This window comes from Rattus rattus, chromosome 6, assembly GCF_011064425.1.
Source record: "Rattus rattus isolate New Zealand chromosome 6, Rrattus_CSIRO_v1, whole genome shotgun sequence".
Taxonomy (NCBI): Eukaryota; Metazoa; Chordata; class Mammalia; order Rodentia; family Muridae; genus Rattus; species Rattus rattus.
Genome location: NC_046159.1, coordinates 30,575,553 through 30,594,818, shown reverse-complemented (window position 1 = coordinate 30,594,818; position 19,266 = coordinate 30,575,553). Strand labels below are relative to the sequence as shown.

Genomic DNA, 19,266 nt, shown 5'->3' with positions numbered 1-19,266 from the left:
TCTCCAGGCCCTATTTACATAATTTTAAGATAGGATATAGGCTAGTAAACAACCTTACAAAGAATATTATCAACTGTATCAGGAAAAGCTTGATTATTGAATGGCCTGTTAAAAGTCAATATTGCCGGGAAGTCCCACACCCGCGGATCCCGGCCTGCAGCAGCTCTCTGCTCCCAGAACCCGTGGGAGAGATACCTTACCGCCTGGTCAGGTGGGCACTCCTGAGGCTGCAGAGCAGAAGAGACCACCAACACTGCCCACCCCTGCCCACATCCCTGGCCCAAGAGGAAACTGTATAAGGCCTCTGGGCTCCCGTGGGAGAGGGCCCAGGTGAGGCAGGAGCCCTGCCTGAGACACCGCCGGAACCTGAAGGAAACAGACCGGATAAACAGTTCTCTGCACCCAAATCCCGTGGGAAGGAGAGCTAAACCTTCAGAGAGGCAGACACGCCTGCGAAACCAGAAGAGACTGCTCTCTACACACATTGCTGATTCCAGAGGAAAACACCGGAGGCCATCTGGAACCCTGGTGCACGGAGGCTCCCGGAAGAGGCGGCACAGATCTTCCTGGTCGCTGCCACCGCGGAGAGCCCGTGGGCAGAACCCCTCGAGCGAACTTGAGCCTCGGGACCACAGGTAAGACTAACTTATCTGCTGCAAGTGACTTGCCGGGTGGAATCGGGACAACAGAGGCAGAATCCCTCTAGGACCGGGCACGTCCTGTGTTTACCGGAAGTCCCACACCCGCGGATCCCGGCCCGCAGCAGCTCTCTGCTCCCAGAACCCGTGGGAGAGATACCTTACCGCCTGGTCAGGTGGGCACTCCTGAGGCTGCAGAGCAGAAGAGACCACCAACACTGCCCACCCCTGCCCACATCCCTGGCCCAAGAGGAAACTGTATAAGGCCTCTGGGCTCCCGTGGGAGAGGGCCCAGGTGAGGCAGGAGCCCTGCCTGAGACACCGCCGGAACCTGAAGGAAACAGACCGGATAAACAGTTCTCTGCACCCAAATCCCGTGGGAAGGAGAGCTAAACCTTCAGAGAGGCAGACACGCCTGCGAAACCAGAAGAGACTGCTCTCTACACACATTGCTGATTCCAGAGGAAAACACCGGAGGCCATCTGGAACCCTGGTGCACGGAGGCTCCCGGAAGAGGCGGCGCAGATCTTCCTGGTCGCTGCCACCTCGGAGAGCCCGTGGGCAGCACCCCGCGAGCGAACTTGAGCATCGGGACCACAGGTAAGACCAACTTTTCTGCTGCAAGTGACCTGCCTGGTGAACTCAAGACACAGGCCCACAGGAACAGCTGAAGACCTGTAGAGGGGAAAAACTACACGCACGAAAGCAGAACACTCTGTCCCCAATACTGGCAGAAAGAAAACAGTAAAACAGGTCTACAGCACTCCTGACACACAGGCTTTTAGGACAGTCTAGCCACTGTCAGAAATAGCAGAACAAAGTAACACTAGAGATAATCTGATGGCGAGAGGCAAGCACAGGAACCCAAGCAACAGAAACCAAGACTACATGACATCATCGGAACCCAATTCTCCCACCAAAACAAACATGGAATATCCAAACACACCAGAAAAGCAAGATCTAGTTTCAAAATCATATTTGATCATGATGCTGGAGGACTTCAAGAAAGACGTGAAGAACTCCCTTAGAGAAACACAGGAAAACATTAATAAACAAGTAGAAGCCTACAGAGAGAATCATAAAAATCCTGAAAGAATTCCAGGAAAACACAATCAAACAGTTGAAGGAATTAAAAATGGAAATAGAAGCAATCAAGAAAGAACACATGGAAATAACCATGGATATAGAAAACCAAAACAAGAGACAAGGAGCAGTAGATACACGTTACACCACCAGAATACAAGGGATGGAAGAGAGAATCTCAGGAGCAGAAGATTCCATAGAAATCATTGACTCAACTGTCAAAGATAATGTAAAGCGGAAAAAGCTACTGGTCCAAAACATACAGGAAATCCAGGACTCAATGAGAAGATCAAACCTAAGGATAATAGGTATAGAAGAGAGTGAAGACTCCCAGCTCAAAGGACCAGTAAATATCTTCAACAAAATCATAGAAGAAAACTTCCCTAACCTAAAAAAAGAGATACCCATAGGCATACAAGAAGCCCACAGAACTCCAAATAGATTGGACCAGAAAAGAAACACCTCCCGTCACATAATAGTCAAAACACTAAACGCTCAAAATAAAGAAAGAATATTAAAAGCAGTAAGGGAAAAAGGTCAAGTAACATATAAAGGCAGACCTATCAGAATCACACCAGACTTTTTCAGAAACTATGAAGGCCAGAAGATCCTGGACTGATGTCATACAGACCCTAAGAGAACACAAATGCCAGCCCAGGCTACTGTATCCTGCAAAACTCTCAATTAACATAGATGGAGAAACCAAGATATTCCATGACAAAACCAAATTTACACAATATCTTTCTACAAATCCAGCACTACAAAGGATAATAAATGGTAAAGCCCAACATAAGGAGGCAAGCTATACCCAAGAAGAGGCAAGAAACTAATCGCCTTGGCAACAAAACAAAGAGAAGAAAAGCACACAAACACAACCTCACATCCAAATATGAATATAACAGGAAGCAATAATCACTATTCCTTAATATCTCTCAACATCAATGGCCTCAACTCCCCAATAAAAAGACATAGATTAACAAACTGGATACATAACGAGGACCCTGCATTCTGCTGCCTACAGGAAACACACCTCAGAGACAAAGACAGACACTACCTCAGAGTGAAAGGCTGGGAAACAACTTTCCAAGCAAATGGTCAGAAGAAGCAAGCTGGAGTAGCCATTCTAATATCAAATAAAATCAATTTCCAACTAAAAAAGTCATCAAAAAGATAAGGAAGGACACTTTATATTCATCAAAGGAAAAATCCACCAAGATGAACTCTCAATCCTAAATATCTATGCCCCAAATACAAGGGCACCTACATAATGAAAAGAAACCTTACTAAAGCTCAAAACACACATTGCACCTCACACAATAATAGTGGAGAATTCAACACCCACTCTCATCAATGGATAGATCACAGAAACAGAAATTAAACAGAGACGTAGACAGACTAAGAGAAGTCATGAGCCAAAATGGACTTAACGGATATTTATAGAACGTTCTACCCTAAAAGCAAAAGGATATACCTTCTTCTCAGCTCCTCATGGTACTTTCTCCAAAATTGACCATATAATTGGTCAAAAAACAGGCCTCAACAGATACAGAAAGATAGAAATAATCCCATGCGTGCTATCGGACCACCACGGCCTAAAGCTGGTCTTCAATAACAATAAGGGAAGAATGCCCACATATACGTGGAAACTGAACAATGCTCTACTCAATGATAACCTGGTCAAGGAAGAAATAAAGAAAGAAATTAAAAACTTTTTAGAATTTAATGAAAATGAAGGTACAACATACCCAAACTTATGGGACACAATGAAAGCTGTGCTAAGAGGAAAACTCATAGCGCTGAGTGCCTGCAGAAAGAAACAGGAAAGAGCATATGTCAGCAGCTTGACAGCACACCTAAAAGCTCTAGAACAAAAAGAAGCAAATACACCCAGGAGGAGTAGAAGGCAGGAAATAATCAAACTCAGAGCTGAAATCAACCAAGTAGAGACAAAAAGGACCATAGAAAGAATCAACAGAACCAAAAGTTGGTTCTTTGAGAAAATCAACAAGATAGATAAACCCCTAGCCAGACTAACGAGAGGACACAGAGAGTGTGTCCAAATTAACAAAATCAGAAATGAAAAGGGAGACATAACTACAGATTCAGAGGAAATTCAAAAAATCATCAGATCTTACTATAAAAGCCTATATTCAACAAACTTGAAAATCTACAGGAAATTGACAATTTCCTAGACAGATACCAGGTACCGAAGTTAAATCAGGAACAGATAAACCAGTTAAACAACCCCATAACTCCTAAGGAAATAGAAGCAGTCATTAAAGGTCTCCCAACCAAAAAGAGCCCAGGTCCAGACGCGTTTAGTGCAGAATTCTATCAGACCTTCATAGGAGACCTCATACCAATATTATCCAAACTATTCCACAAAATTGAAACAGATGGAGCACTACCGAATTCCTTCTATGAAGCCACAATTACTCTTATACCTAAACCACACAAAGACCCAACAAAGAAAGAGAACTTCAGACCAATTTCCCTTATGAACATTGGCGAAAAAAATACTCAATAAAATTCTGGCAAACCGAATCCAAGAGCACATCAAAACAATCATCCACCATGATCAAGTAGGCTTCATCCCAGGCATGCAGGGATGGTTTAATATCTGAAAAACCATCAACGTGATCCATTATATAAACAAACTGAAAGAACAAAACCACATGATCATTTCATTAGATGCTGAGAAAGCATTTGACAAAATTCAACACCCCTTCATGATAAAAGTCCTGGAAAGAATAGGAATACAAGGCCCATACCTAAACATAGTAAAAGCCATATACAGCAAACCAGTTGCTAACATTAAACTAAATGGAGAGAAACTTGAAGCAATCCCACTAAAATCAGGGACTAGACAAGGCTGCCCACTCTCTCCCTACTTATTCAATATAGTTCTTGAAGTTCTAGCCAGAGCAATCAGACAACAAAAGGAGATCAAGGGGATACAGATCGGAAAAGAAGAAGTCAAAATATCACTATTTGCAGATGATATGATAGTATATTTAAGTGATGCCAAAAGTTCCACCAGAGAACTACTAAAGCTGATAAACAACTTCAGCAAAGTGGCTGGGTATAAAATTAACTCAAATAAATCAGTAGCCTTCCTCTACACAAAAGAGAAACAAGCCGAGAAAGAAATTAGGGAAACGACACCCTTCATAATAGACCCAAATAATATAAAAAAATACCTCGTTGTGACTTTAACCAAGCAAGTAAAAGATCTGTACAATAAGAACTTCAAGACACTGAAGAAAGAAATTGAAGAAGACCTCAGAAGGTGGAAAGATCTCCCATGCTCATGGATTGGCAGGATTAATATAGTAAAAATGGCCATTTTACCAAAAGCGATCTACAGATTCAATGCAATCCCCATCAAAATACCAATCCAATTCTTCAAAGAATTAGACAGAAAAATTTGCAAATTCATCTGGAATAACAAAAAACCCAGGATAGCTAAAACTATCCTCAACAATAAAAGGACTTCAGGGGGAATCACTATCCCTGAACTCAAGCAGTATTACAGAGCAATAGTGATAAAAACTGCATGGTATTGGTACAGAGACAGACAGATAGACCAATGGAACAGAATTGAAGACCCAGAAATGAATCCACACACCTATGGTCACTTGATTTTTGACAAAGGAGCCAAATCCATCCAATGGAAAAAAGATAGCATTTTCAGCAAATGGTGCTGGTTCAACTGGAGGTCAACATGTAGAAGAATGCAGATCGATCCATGCTTATCACCCTGTACAAAGCTTAAGTCCAAGTGGATCAAGGACCTCCACATCAAACCAGACACACTCAAACTAATAGAAGAAAAACTAGGGAAGCATCTGGAACACATGGGCACTGGAAAAAATTTCCTGAACAAAACACCAATGGCTTATGCTCTAAGATCAAGAATCGACAAATGGGATCTCATAAAACTGCAAAGCTTCTGTAAGGCAAAGGACACTGTGGTTAGGACAAAACGGCAACCAACAGATTGGGAAAAGATCTTTACCAATCCTACAACAGATAGAGGCCTTATATCCAAAATATACAAAGAACTCAAAAAAGTTAGACCGCAGGGAGACAAATAACCCTATTAAAAAATGGGGTTCAGAGCTAAACAAAGAATTCACAGCTGAGGAATGCCGAATGGCTGAGAAACACCTAAAGAAATGTTCAACATCTTTAGTCATCAGGGAAATGCAAATCAAAACAACCCTGAGATTTCACCTCACACCAGTGAGAATGGCTAAGATCAAAAACTCAGGTGACAGCAAATGCTGGCGAGGATGTGGAGAAAGAGGAACACTCCCCCATTGTTGGTGGGATTGCAGACTGGTACAACCATTCTGGAAATCAGTCTGGAGGTTCCTCAGAAAATTGGACATTAAACTGCCTGAGGATCCAGCTATCCCTCTCTTGGGCATATACCCAAAAGATGCCCCAACATATAAAAAAAGACACGTGCTCCACTATGTTCATCGCAGCCTTATTTATAATAGCCAGAAGCTGGAAAGAACCCAGATGCCCTTCAACAGAGGAATGGATACAGAAAATGTGGTATATCTACACAATGGAATATTACTCAGCTATCAAAAACAACGAGTTTATGAAATTTGTAGGCAAATGGTTGGAACTGGAAAATATCATCCTGAGTGAGCTAACCCAATCACAGAAAGACATACATGGTATGCACTCATTGATAAGGGCTATTAGCCCAAATGCCTGAATTACCCTAGATGCCTAGAACAAATGAAACTCAAGACGGATGATCAAAATGTGAATGCTTCCTCCTTCTTTAAAAGGAACAAGAATACCCTTGGCAGGGAAGAGAGAGGCAAAAGATTAAAACAGACTGAAGGAACATCCATTCAGAGCCTGCCCCACATTGGCCCATATATATACAGCCACCCAATTAGACAAGATGGATGAAGCAAAGAAGTGCAGAAGTGTAGATCGCTCCTGAGAGACACAGCCAGAATACAGCAAATACAGAGGCGAATGTCAGCAGCAATCCTCTGAACTGAGAATAGGACCCCCGTTGAAGGAATCAGAGAAAGAACTGGAAGAGCTTGAAGGGGCTCGAGACCCTATATGTACAACAATGCCAAGCCACCAGAGCTTCCAGGGACTAAGCCACTACCTAAAGACTATACATGGACTGACCCTGGACTCTGACCTCATAGGTAGCAATGAATATCCTAGTAAGAGCACCAGTGGAAGGGGAAGCCCTGGGTCCTGCTAAGAATGAACCCCCAGTGAACTAGACTGTCGGGGAGGGCAGCAATGGGGGGGGAGGGTGGGGAGGGAACACCCATAAGGAAGGGGGAGGAAGGGATGTTTGCCCGGAAACCGGAAAGGGAATAACACTAAAATGTATATAAGAAATATTCAAGTTAATAAAAAAAAAAAAAAAAGTCAATATTGCCAAGGTAAGTTTCTTGGCAAATTAATAAGTTTACATAGATATGAATTTTGACTTTATTACCCTTTCTAACAACAACTCTAAAATGTTGTATTGTGGCTTGAGACTTCCATAATGAATTCTCTGCACCCACCCATACTCTCAATGCACAAGTACCTTCACAAACACTGTTTATTTACCCTCTGCTGCACAAACCTCGCCACCCACATAAAAGCTAGCTGTGGTGGATGCCAGCACTCTTCTGGAGAGATGGGGGCGGGTGGCAGATACAGAGGAGACTTTAGAAATCTTTTCAAAGTCTTATCTACACACAAAGCAAGAGGCACACATTCATGCAAAACGTGTAATTATGACTCTTTAAATGTCAAGGTTCAAAAGTGAAATCTCATCTGCTTAAATTGACCAACGAGATCATAGGTCAAAATGATGTAACATCCAAATAAAATTTTAACACATACTTGTCAATTTCTGAAATACATACTTTGCTAAGCTCACTTATGTGCCAACTTGCCAAAGCTGCCCGTTTTTCTTAAGAAAGCTATGCTGTGATCACTAAGAAAAACAATTTATTCTAAAGATTGACTCGTATTGAATGTCTGATCATGGTCTTTCTGAGTGTTCATTATGAGTCTTTAAAGTGAGGCATGGCCAGTGTTCTAGATAATAAGAATGGTGATCTCCTTGGGAAACCAGTTTTCCTATTAGCTTTTAAGACTCAAGGTTATGACAAAGGAACAAAGGCCCTGTGAACAGAACGGGAATCAGAAACCACACTTATGTTAAATTCCTTTCAAGGTACTTTTACCCTAAAGCATAGGACTACTTTTTAAGATAAAGAATAAGAGGTTAAATTTAATTTTGTTTGTTTTCATGCAAGGTCTCTCTACAGAGGCAGAGCTGACTTCCAATTTGGATCCTCTTGCCCGGCCTTCCCAGTTTGATTTAAGCAAACAAATGGCTCAAAACCTAAAGAATGGACTCCAATTTGCTTTATATTAATCTTCACCATAAAACTTGCTGTTTCTGAACATAAGAAACATAATTCAGAAAAACAAACATATAACAAAACTACCTATGACGTTAAACTTTGCACAATTCATTCATTTCTTTCATATTTTCAAATGGAATGTAAGTTTCTCAGGTATATCCTAAAGATTCTTTAGATTTCATTGATATCCACTGTCATGTTTTCCTTTTCATTAAGCAAGGTCAATAACACCTTTTTCTATTTACTTCCAATCAAACAACCACATTAAAGACTGACTTTTTAAAAAAGGACTGATTTATTTTTATTTTCTACATGACTGTTCTGACTGGTATAACTCACTTGTGCTGTGCTCTGGAAGGGCAGAAGATGGAGTCAGATCCCCTGGAACTGGAGTGACAGGTGGCTGTGAACTGTCAAGTGGGTGCTGGAAACCTAAATCCCCTGCAAAAACAAGTGCTCCTAACTGCTGAGTCATTTCTCTAGCTCCTTAAAGAAAAGTCTTCTGGGACCACATCTACATACTGGACAGCAAGCCTCTCAGTGATTTCCTGACTCACGATAGTAACACTGGAATTACAAATGGACCCTACCACACCTGGCTTTTTGTGTGGGTTCTGGAATGTGAACTCAAGTTGTTAGGCTTGTCCACTTCTATCCACTGAGTCAACTCCCTGACCTCACCATATTCACATTATTACTATTTTAAATTTTTCTGCAACAAAGGATGTAACTATACAATCTATCTCTAAGCACTAAAGACTAACAACCCCAAAGTTATTTGACTTGGCAATCAAAGTTATAAGAGACCAAAATTATGCTTTCATTTGTTAATTTATGGCCATTTTTCCAGTCTGTATTATTAACTGTCTACAAATCATTTCCTTGCAGGTGTTCACAACCCAAAAATATTAAATATGTAGAATATAGAGACCTTTGATAGAGTTTATAAAAACTACACAGCATTTTTCCAATGTTAATTGGGAAAATAAACAGTACTACCTTAAGGTTTCTAAGCAAATCTTATTGCTTAAAATTCTTTCTCTCTTTCCATTTCATTTGTCAAATTCTATATTTTTTACTGTTTGTTCCACAGCTCTAGTGATCAAATCAATTCAATTTACAAGAGCATATGCTTGCTTAATAATAATCCATTCCTAAATCTCATTTCCTACTTCTCACCTTCTCCTCCTGTATTAGCCTAGGATCCCACCTAGTGGACAGCAAGAGGAATCACCCTTTCTACTGTCTCACTTTTTTCCCTGCACAGAACACTGGTTTATTAGATTTGCGCATTGGTTAACTGATACTATTTCAGCAATTTCTTTAACACGTATTGTTTGGTTTTGGACACTGGGACAAGAGACTGAGGTGTAGATTTGGCCTCCAAGTTCTTCCAGAATTCCTCAGTCCCTACCTGGCATATCCTGCCCCAACCCTGAACTTTCCAGATCAAAAACTGGGCTGCCCTTCTCCCAGTGGCTCTTCCCTACAAAATCCAGACATTTTGATTCCATCCTTTCTCCGAGCTCCCTCTCCCTCTCTCTGTGCAGTGCCCTTTCTCTCTTTCTCTTCCCCCTTACCACTTTTCCCCCTTGTGACTTTCCTGGCCTCAATCCTTGGAGCCAGTGAACTGGACAACCTGAGAGCAGCTTCCCAATAAACCTGTATTTAATATGATATAATCTGGCTTGAATTAGCTCATTTCACCAGAAGAGAAATAACAAACATTTACTGTTTACATTTCAGTTATAGCCAAGCATTACACAAAGTCTTTTTCTCTATTTATATTATAGTAGTGAATCCCAAAGAGCACCCAACTACAGCCTAATAGAGTATATCCCTTAATTTGGTCTCTAAAAGGGAAAATAGCATAGTGAAATCTAAAACAAAATAGTGAATTTTCAACCTCAATAACAATGATCAATGAACTTCAAATTTTTTCTTCAGAAGATCCAAGATTTGCATTGACCCTTTCATGTCCCTCTAAGTTTGTTCTTTCTCAGAATTTATGACAAAATTTACTTTGCTTTTATGTTATAAAAGTAGCAGTGTATAAAGAACAGATTCTTGTTGCACTTACTATGTAATTACACTGTAGCACAAAGCACAGGGCATAGCATTCTAACAAGATGTTGGAAGAATGACCTTTTGGGTTTACAGTGGGAATCTTCATATATACCACTTCTTTCTAACTGAAATTCAGAGTGGCTTTACCCATAGGAATAATTGTGTTTCATTACTGTCACCTCACAGCTAAGCTCTCTGAAACCTTAGCTAGATTTTTTCTCATGTATTCCATTATGAATAAAGCTAATCAGAAAAAACCTCTTATATTTTTAAAGTTTACTTATAACAGTTATTATATTAATATATCAAATATTATTTCTTCTCTCTGATCCCTCCCATATATCCCCCTTTACCCTCAAATTCATTGTCAGATTACTTGTTACATATATACATTACATACAAATATTTATTCGTAAATACATAAACACAACTGCTCATATTATGCTACCTATGGTAATATTATACTATGATATCAGGGATAACTACTTGGTATTAAATAACCAATCAGGAGGGCTCTTCCAATTTCTAACTACATGCTAAATATTTAGTTCTCACTCCTCATTAAAGAAACATTTTTATAGGAGACAAATTATTACAGAAAACTACAACCATTCAAAATACAGAGAATAAGAGATCACATTGTGTCTAATACATTATATCTGTAATAGAATTCCTGTACCTAAGGCTCAGGGATCATATCAGAATAGGAGGCAGAAAGATTGTAAAGTGCAGAGAAGCTGGAAGTTTGCTCAAACTGTCTCCTAGAAATATCAGAGAAGCTTCAGACCCATTCAGTTTCATCAAACAAGGCCTCGACACCACCAATGGACATACTAACATAGAAGGGGTCTAAATCCTAGACAACTATAGGCAATAAGGAAATACTAAGAGGGAAATTTATCTTCCTCAAGGAAGAATCCCTCTATTTTCAACACGCAAGTCCCTTTCAGAAATCTTAGTGCTTCCCTATTTCCAATTACATTATCACACTAATTTAGCTTTCCACTCACATTATTCAGACCTCTCTCCTAAGCTGAAATTTTAAAATTTAGTTATGTACATTACTCTATAATCTTTCTCTATGTCTCCTGAAGTTCTGCTTATTCTTAGTAGGGGTCTATGTCAGTTATAAAGAATTATCACACATAGTCCCTAGCTTTCTAGGAGCAACTGAGTATTTGTATTGAGTTTGGGCCTCCTGGCTAAGATTAAGTCTTGGAGTGTTTTGCAGTTTTTCTTTGTATCTCAATTACTTTGACACCTGATTATCTGCATTAATTTTGTTACTTTTTGATGGAAAGGTATGTTTTGGCAGGGTTTCATAGTTCTAGGACATTCTGCAAGGTCCACATTGTTTAGATGACCCCACAATTTGCCTCTAACTTTAGCACTCCTCTGGACTTGCACTGCTCTTAATTTTAGTAATATATGATCGCTCATGTATAGTTTCCTACCTAGGCCCTTTCATTGCTGAGAATGAAATCTAAGATGCTGCACATTTATTAACTGAGCTCTCCAAGAGGAGGGGATCAGGACCTACAGTGAGTGAGTGGTCAACTCTATCAGCTCCGAACAACTCAGCAGTTAGTCCTACTGCATTACACGGCTATTTTAATTTTCTAAGTTTCTCAAGAAAAAATTGAAAAGTAAAGCTAGAGCACACTGTTTCTAGACTGAAAGACACATTAAATATTATTCAGCATAATGGCCTCTTCTTGGAACTAAAGAAATACAACCTACAAAATTGTATTTCCTTAGGGTCACTCTGATAACAGAAATTAATAACAGAAACAGAACTAGGACCTAAATCCACAAGTTCCTGACAACAGGGCTTGGCTAGAATCACAATGCTTCTTAAAATGTGATTTACTCCTGCCCTCCCAACAACACTGTAAAGTCTTTGATAACAAAGTAGTAAACTGACTTTAGTATCTCAAAGTGTTAATCTACAATTTAGGAATGTTTAGGGATTGTTATAAGAATATAGCCAACACAGACCTCGGGGCTTCACATACACACTCAAAAGAATTTGATCTATGGGTAGTTTTCACGTTTTTTGGTAGTTTGAGTGTTAGTATTTTGAATCTTTATAAGCGTATCTGTCGCCATAATCGTGTTGTTTGTTCTGAGATATTCCTGGGATAGGGACTGGAGAGACTGCTCAGTGGGTAAAGAATGCTTGCTGTGCAACCTTGAGTTCAAACCCTCAACTCTAGGACCCAGATAACTGGGTATGGGCATATGTGCATCTGTAAACTCCATACATAGAGCCCAAAAGCATTTTCTGTGTGTTCATAGGTTAGGATAAGAGAATTTTCAAAAACACTGCGGAAGAACTATAAACACAAACTATGATTAAAATTGAACCAATTTTATAAAACAGCCAATTAAAAAAAATACAAGAGAAGGGTCTAAAATAAAACCACATGAATCTTCATAACTAAATGCCATTTGCTAATTTTTATTATAAATATAACCTATACCTATTATATATAAATTTTATAAATTACAATAAGAAAAACTATGACATTCTTGTACATAGAACACAAAGGCTGGGTATGATATCAGACACCTTTAATCTTGGTACTCATGAAGCAGAGGCAGGTGGACCTCTGTGAATTCAAGGTAGCCTGTTCTCCAGTGAGTTCCAGGCCAGACAGGGCTACACAGTGAGACCTGTCTCCAATGAGTAAATTAGTAAATAAAAAAGAAAAAAAAATGACATTACTTAAGCTCTGAAACATTCTGGTTGTGAAACAAGCTAGTTACGAAACTATGAGCATAGTTAACCTCCTAAGTTTCTGCTGACTCATCAACACAATGAATGAAAAAAACAATCTATCAGCTAAGTGTGATGGTTTGCATATGCTTGGCCCAGGGGATGGCACTATTAGAAGGTGTGGCCTTGTTGGAGGAAGTGTGTCTCTGTGTGGGTGGGCTTGGAGACCCTCCTCTTAGCTGCCTGAGGATGCTCAGTCTGTTCCTGGCTTTTTTCCAGTGAAGATGTAGAACTCAGTTCCTCTTGTTTGCCTGGACATTGCCATACTCCTGCCTTGATGATAATGGACTGAACCTCTGAACCTGTAAGCCAGCCCCAATTAAATGTTGTCCTTTATAAAACTTACATTAGTCATGGTGTCTCTTCACAGCAATAAAACCCAAACCAAGACACCAAGTATAGGGCTGTTTGAACAAAGAGAAAATTACATGTGTTTAAACATACTTCCTACCATATTATAAGCAAATAAATAAATAGCAGCTATCACTTTGACTATCATTAGATATTATAAGGTCCACTCCTAACTCTTAATTTCAAGTATTATTTTTAAGGTATCTATATTGCAATGTATTTTCATATTTCATAAAATGAATAAACTGATATTACAGCAAGGTATGTCACAGAACTATACAATCAGGAAAAATTTATAGTGAAATTGTGATAGAGTTTTAGTTTAAAAAAATCAGCATTGAATGAGTTTCTGGTTTTACTTTAAAATTAATAATACTGAGTAAAAATGTTTTTAATTTTTCTCAATTGTTTTTCAAGTACAAGTAGTGAGTGATAGTAGTATATTAAAAAACAAATCTTTTTCTTTCTACATTTTCAAAGTTTTCTACACTGAGCACGTTTCTTTAGAATTCAAAACATTTGGTTTTTAAACTTTAAATATGGAGCACTTTTGAGAAAATAATTGTTTGTGACTATCAATCTACTTCTGTGAACTCATTTAAAGATGATCCTCTAATGTGAGCTGACAAAGTTCATTCTGCTGTTTGTATTACAGACGTATGTGGAGATGAGACTACTACTTTCTTAGACTTGTAACAAACAGTTTGAGTACAAAAGGTTTTTCAATAGGGAAAAACTGATTCCAATAAACAACAACAACAACAACAGAAACCCAGACGCTTTGGGCTGGGTAGCTGAGTTGTTAAAAGTGCTGGCCTAGACTATACAAGGGCCTGGGTTTATCACAGCACTGAATCAACTGGATATGGATACAGAGTTAAAATCCTAGCACCAGGGCTGAGTGATAGTGGTGCATGCCTTTAATCTTAGCACACGCAGGGGCAGGGGCAGGGGCAGGGGCAGGGGCAGGGGGGGGCAGGGCAGGGCAGGGGCAGGGGCAGGGGCAGGGAGTCTCTGAGTTTGAGGCTAGCCTGGTCTACAGAGTAAGTTCCAGGACAGCCAGGAGCTACATAGACAAACCTAGTCCAGAAAAACAAACAACACCAAAACCCCAACCAACCTTCCTACCAAAAACAAAATAAAAACAAAAACTTATGTCTTGGGAAGTGAAAGCAGGAGGATTAGAACTTCCAAGTTGCCCTGTGCTGCACAGTAGGTTTGAGGCTAGCTTGAACTACAGGAGATGACTCAGTGGGTACTTACTGCCAAGCTTGAGGACCTGAGTTCAACCTGGAACTCATGACAGAAGGAGAGCATAAACTCCTGCCAGTCCTTTTCTGGCATATACACACTCTGTGATATGCCCCTCCACAAAAACACACAAATAAACATGAAAAACAAAAACACAGAGACTCCAATGAGCAACACCTATGACCGCTCTAACCAAACTTGATCTCTATCATCATGTCAAAGGCATGTTGTGCACATCAGTACAAGGAAAACTGAATTATTTTCTTTTCTGTTTTGTTTTTTGAGACATAGTCTCACATTGCACACACTGACACAAAAGATATCTGGTATCAAACCCACTACACAGTCAATTCCTGATCCCCCTGTCTCTCCTGCCCCTCCCCAAGCACTGGAATTACAAGTGTGTGCCATCAGACCCATTTTATAATTATTTTTAAAAATCTAACTAAAACCAAAATACTACTTTAAAAACCAGACTGGTCATTTGTCATGTATGTGCATGTGCACACCTGTCAAAACAGCAAGTTAACAGAACTCTAACAGACTTACCCGTTCTGCAGTTGCCTCCTCTCCAGGTAAACACACAGCAGCAGCACAAGCTATTTCTATCACAGAAGAGCTGGTAGGAGCATCAGTTGTGGATGAAGACCTAGGTCGACCTGATTGTATAACAGATGCTACCTCTTGGCCAGATTTCCTGTTGATCTGGGGACTTCCCTTTGGGGCTTCTGATTTGCCCCGCCTACTATGCAAGCTTGTTCCTCTCTTCATCTTGGGCGGCACTCGGATCTGCTGGAGAACACGATTCAGAGCTGTGGGATGGGTGGAGACACCATCAATCTCAGCACATGTGTTCTGACTGTCCAGATCCACTTCAGGCTCTGCATCTGCCTGAATCTGCTGCACATCGTGTGGAGACACTGATGACCTCCTGCGCTGGTGCTGGAAGAGATGCTTCAAGCCTTGGCCAATCACGTTAATGTTCTCCAGAGCATTGTGGGTCATTTTAGATAACTTTTGTTCTGACTCTGCCTGCCTCCTGGCTTCTGCATCTTGGGGTCTGCCTCCAGGGTCAGGGTCCTCATACAACTGCTCACTGCCGGAAGGCTCCATCAGTAAGCTTAATAAAGCTTATTTGCAAACTCAAAAAACTTAAACACACCAAGACTGTCAAATTAGGTAGGCATTTGCTTCAAGAGTGACTGTGCATGCAGCTGAGAGACGGAGGCTTCATGCCTACCTAATGTTAAAAAAAAAAAAAAAAAAAGGAAAGAAAACAACCTTATATCACACATCCATGCAGAAATACAGAACCACTACAGTTAAAAGAAAACAAAAGAACATGCAGCTAGCCAAAAAGATTAAGTATTATAATTAAGCAATCTTTAATCAGAAGATTAAAAGATAATTTTTCAGATGAGTTATGTTATTTTCTAGAATAAAAAGCCCAGAACGGGGCACAGAAAATGAAAATAACATTTTTAAAAAGATCCCTTACAAGTTTCAAATATAAAGACGGATATTAGGGGGCCATCTTGGAATAGACCCCATATTAGCAGTTGGCAGGACAACTAGCCACTGCTTAGAAAATCAAGAGAAGAGATCGTGTATGTTTAGTTTATCTGAAGCAATTAAAATTTTTTTTTAAATCACAACTGAGTATCAACATGCTGAAACTCAGCATATTCAGAGAACAGTGAGATAAATATCCCAATCTATATGGATTTTAGTAAAAATTTGAAACATTTGCTACCATCCATTCACATTCATCAAGCTCAATGGTAATTAGAGGTAACAGGTTTGCTCTTTTGGGAGGCCAAAACAACAAAGAAAAATTGTGTAAATTAAATTCTTCACTAAAGCAGAGAAAAACCTTTCTGGCCCCAATAAATAAGTAGTCCAGACAGATCGCTCTTCAGAGAGAACATAGTTTTGCTCAATACTGTCAAAAGGGAGCTTTGAAGGAGAGGGGTGTGTGTGTGTGTGTGTGTGTGTGTGTGTGTGTGTGTGTGTGTGTGTCTATGTATACCTGTAATTATAGCACTCAGGAGGCTAACACAGGAAGATGGAGAGTTCAAGGTCAATCTAGACTACATTCATAGCATGTTCTAAGCCAGTCAGGGCTACTCAGTGACACTGATTAATTAAAAACAAAACAAAACAAAGCAAAACAAAACAAAAAACAAAAGAGAATCTCTCAACAGTATTCTTGACAGATTCCTGTGTATTTATATAAACTCAAAAACAAAGAACAGCAACTAGGTACAATCAAACCACAGAGAAAAATGAAAGGTCAAAGACCAAATAGCTGCCATAAGCCAGTAATAAACACAGGAAAAGGAAGCTGAAACTCAGAGCATGACTGTCATGGCTGCTGAAATCACATGCAAGGGGGAGGGGGTGAGATGATCTGGGACCAGAGCTCTCTCTCTCTTTTTTTAATAAAGTGTTTTATTTTTATTGAGTTTGTGCAAATATATATAGTTGAAATGCATAGAAACTACTACAGAGGGAAAGCATGATAAAGGAGGTTTTTGCATATTTTCTCTCAATTTTTGTTGCTGTTTAGAAGACCATTCCGAGTTCCCTGAACAATCTGCCACTGCTGGTTAACACTGCAACTTCCTATTCTGGAGTATGGGTCCTGCTGCCACCAAGTGGCAAGGCAGAAAGCATAAATGAGCTCATTGTCAACATGGGCTAACCACATGCTGAGGGACAGAAAACACAAATCCACTCACACTTCTGGATGACTATTCTCAGGTCTTTTCACCATAGGACACTGACACTGGCCTGTAGCTCTATGATCCCCTTTCTTTCAAACCTATTTCCTTATTTGCTGACTCTTCATGACTCAAAAAGCACAGAATGACAGGGTTAAAAATGCTCAACTATCACCAGTACTCTACTTTCCAAATACCATGTGTTTCTTCATTCCGGAAGGAGGCAACTGAAAACAGCTGTTAGAGTGGGGAAGCTCCCTGTCCTTCACTGAAATTCTTGGTGGCTCTACAGAAGTCTTTCGATCCATATGACCTCCTACTCCTTTCCTAATTCTACATTTGCATTGGTTTGTTGGTCTCCCTTTGGGACAACAAAGAGAAAAAAACTCTTATTGGCTTACATTTAGTGCAGTTTTCTGGGACAGTTTGTGGGCAACTTTTGCCAACGGTAAGCATGTTTAATTATCCTGAGTAAACTAATAGTTACTGAATTGTATTAATCTTAGATTAAAAGGGCTGTGTGACGAACATACCAGCACAGGTGAAGTATACATCTGTCAATCTATTGGGCTCATACTAGGCTGCTGAGACCGAGAATATGGGAGGATGTCAAAGCAAGGCTGACAGGAGGTAGTTTGTGATTTTCCTCATTTTATATTCTCTTAGCCACACTGTACAATTGATCTGGCTATTGTTTTAAATAAAATAAAGCCAGTTTACCCATCAGATTAAAAGGTACCAGGAATAAAAGTATGCTACTAGGGTAGCTAACAAACCTAAATGAAGCAGTGCCTATCTCACACTGAGTGTAGTGTAGGAATAGACTACTCAGCACATCTTTCTCTGGGCAGTATGGAGAACTAGCCAACTGACCATCTGTCTGCTTCCTATCTAAAAAAGGAAGAATATAGTACATTTTAAATGCCAGTTAGCTTCATGTGAGATTTCATTAGTTTTTGTACATTTTTTTTTTTACAAGCTGAAATGACTGACTACAAAGAGATGCTGCAATCCCTAGGGAAGGCTCTTAGCACAGCTGTGAGGATGAATGTACCTCAAGCTTTCTAACAGCAAGACTTACTTTTAATTACATGACTTCACACAGGCTTAGGGAGTGTGCAGCCCTAAATACACCCAATCTAAGTTTTAAGCAGTGAGCTGTGGTTACCCACTTCTGATAGATGTAACCTGGCAAATGGAACAGTTATTATTTACAGTGACATCACACTCATAGAATGGGTCAAAACTGTGAAGGCTCTGCCAGTCTCCATACAGAAAACCTCTAAGGTCCCTGATCAAGATATGTGAAATATTAACGAAGACCAAGTATGATAGCAAAATAACCAATGATGATAATACTGTCATAACTACAAGTGCTGACGGTAAGAATGTCAACACTTATGGGACTCAGTCATCTCAAAATACTTTTGAATGCTTTGCTATTTTCTTCTCTAAAATAGTATCCCAGAATAACTAATAACTTAATTAGTTTATGAAAAACTCAGAATTACATTTATATCCCTGGCTTTACATATATAAGAAGCATATACATATACTCTGTTAGAAAAGGAATCTGGCTTTTCTTTTGTTCATTATCTCTAAAGTGTCACAGTCTTTTTTTTTTTTTTTTTTCTTTTTTTTGGAGCTGGGGACCGAACCCAGGGCCTTGCGCTTGCTAGGCAAGCGCTCTACCACTGAGCTTAATCCCCCACCCCACAGTCTTATAGTAAATGGGAAAAGAAAAAGAGCAAAATGACATGACAGAAGAGATTATGAAATAGGGAGACAAGAACAAGAAACAGCCATGAACACACCATACATTTCTGATCATTTCAGTCAATTCTTAGAATTTCCCACAATTAATTTTCTACCACAGTTTTGCTTAACATACAGGACGTGGTAAATGCACACTAAGAAAACAAGTTGCTTTGAATTAATATTAGAAATGAAGTGGA

General features: G+C 39.7%; 1 protein-coding gene across 2 annotated transcripts in view; it reads right to left on the bottom strand.

The window, feature by feature from the left end:
* The window catches only part of Tmcc1 (transmembrane and coiled-coil domain family 1), a 130,171-nt gene extending 114,347 nt beyond the window's left edge, over positions 1–15,824 (bottom strand). For both annotated transcript variants that reach the window (XM_032905857.1, XM_032905858.1), the window contains exon 1: positions 15,138–15,824. In XM_032905857.1, coding sequence (XP_032761748.1) covers positions 15,138–15,701 — 564 coding nt within the window. In that variant the 5' untranslated portion in view covers positions 15,702–15,824. The remainder of the gene's footprint in view (positions 1–15,137) is intronic.
* Positions 15,825–19,266: the final 3,442 nt, after the last annotated feature.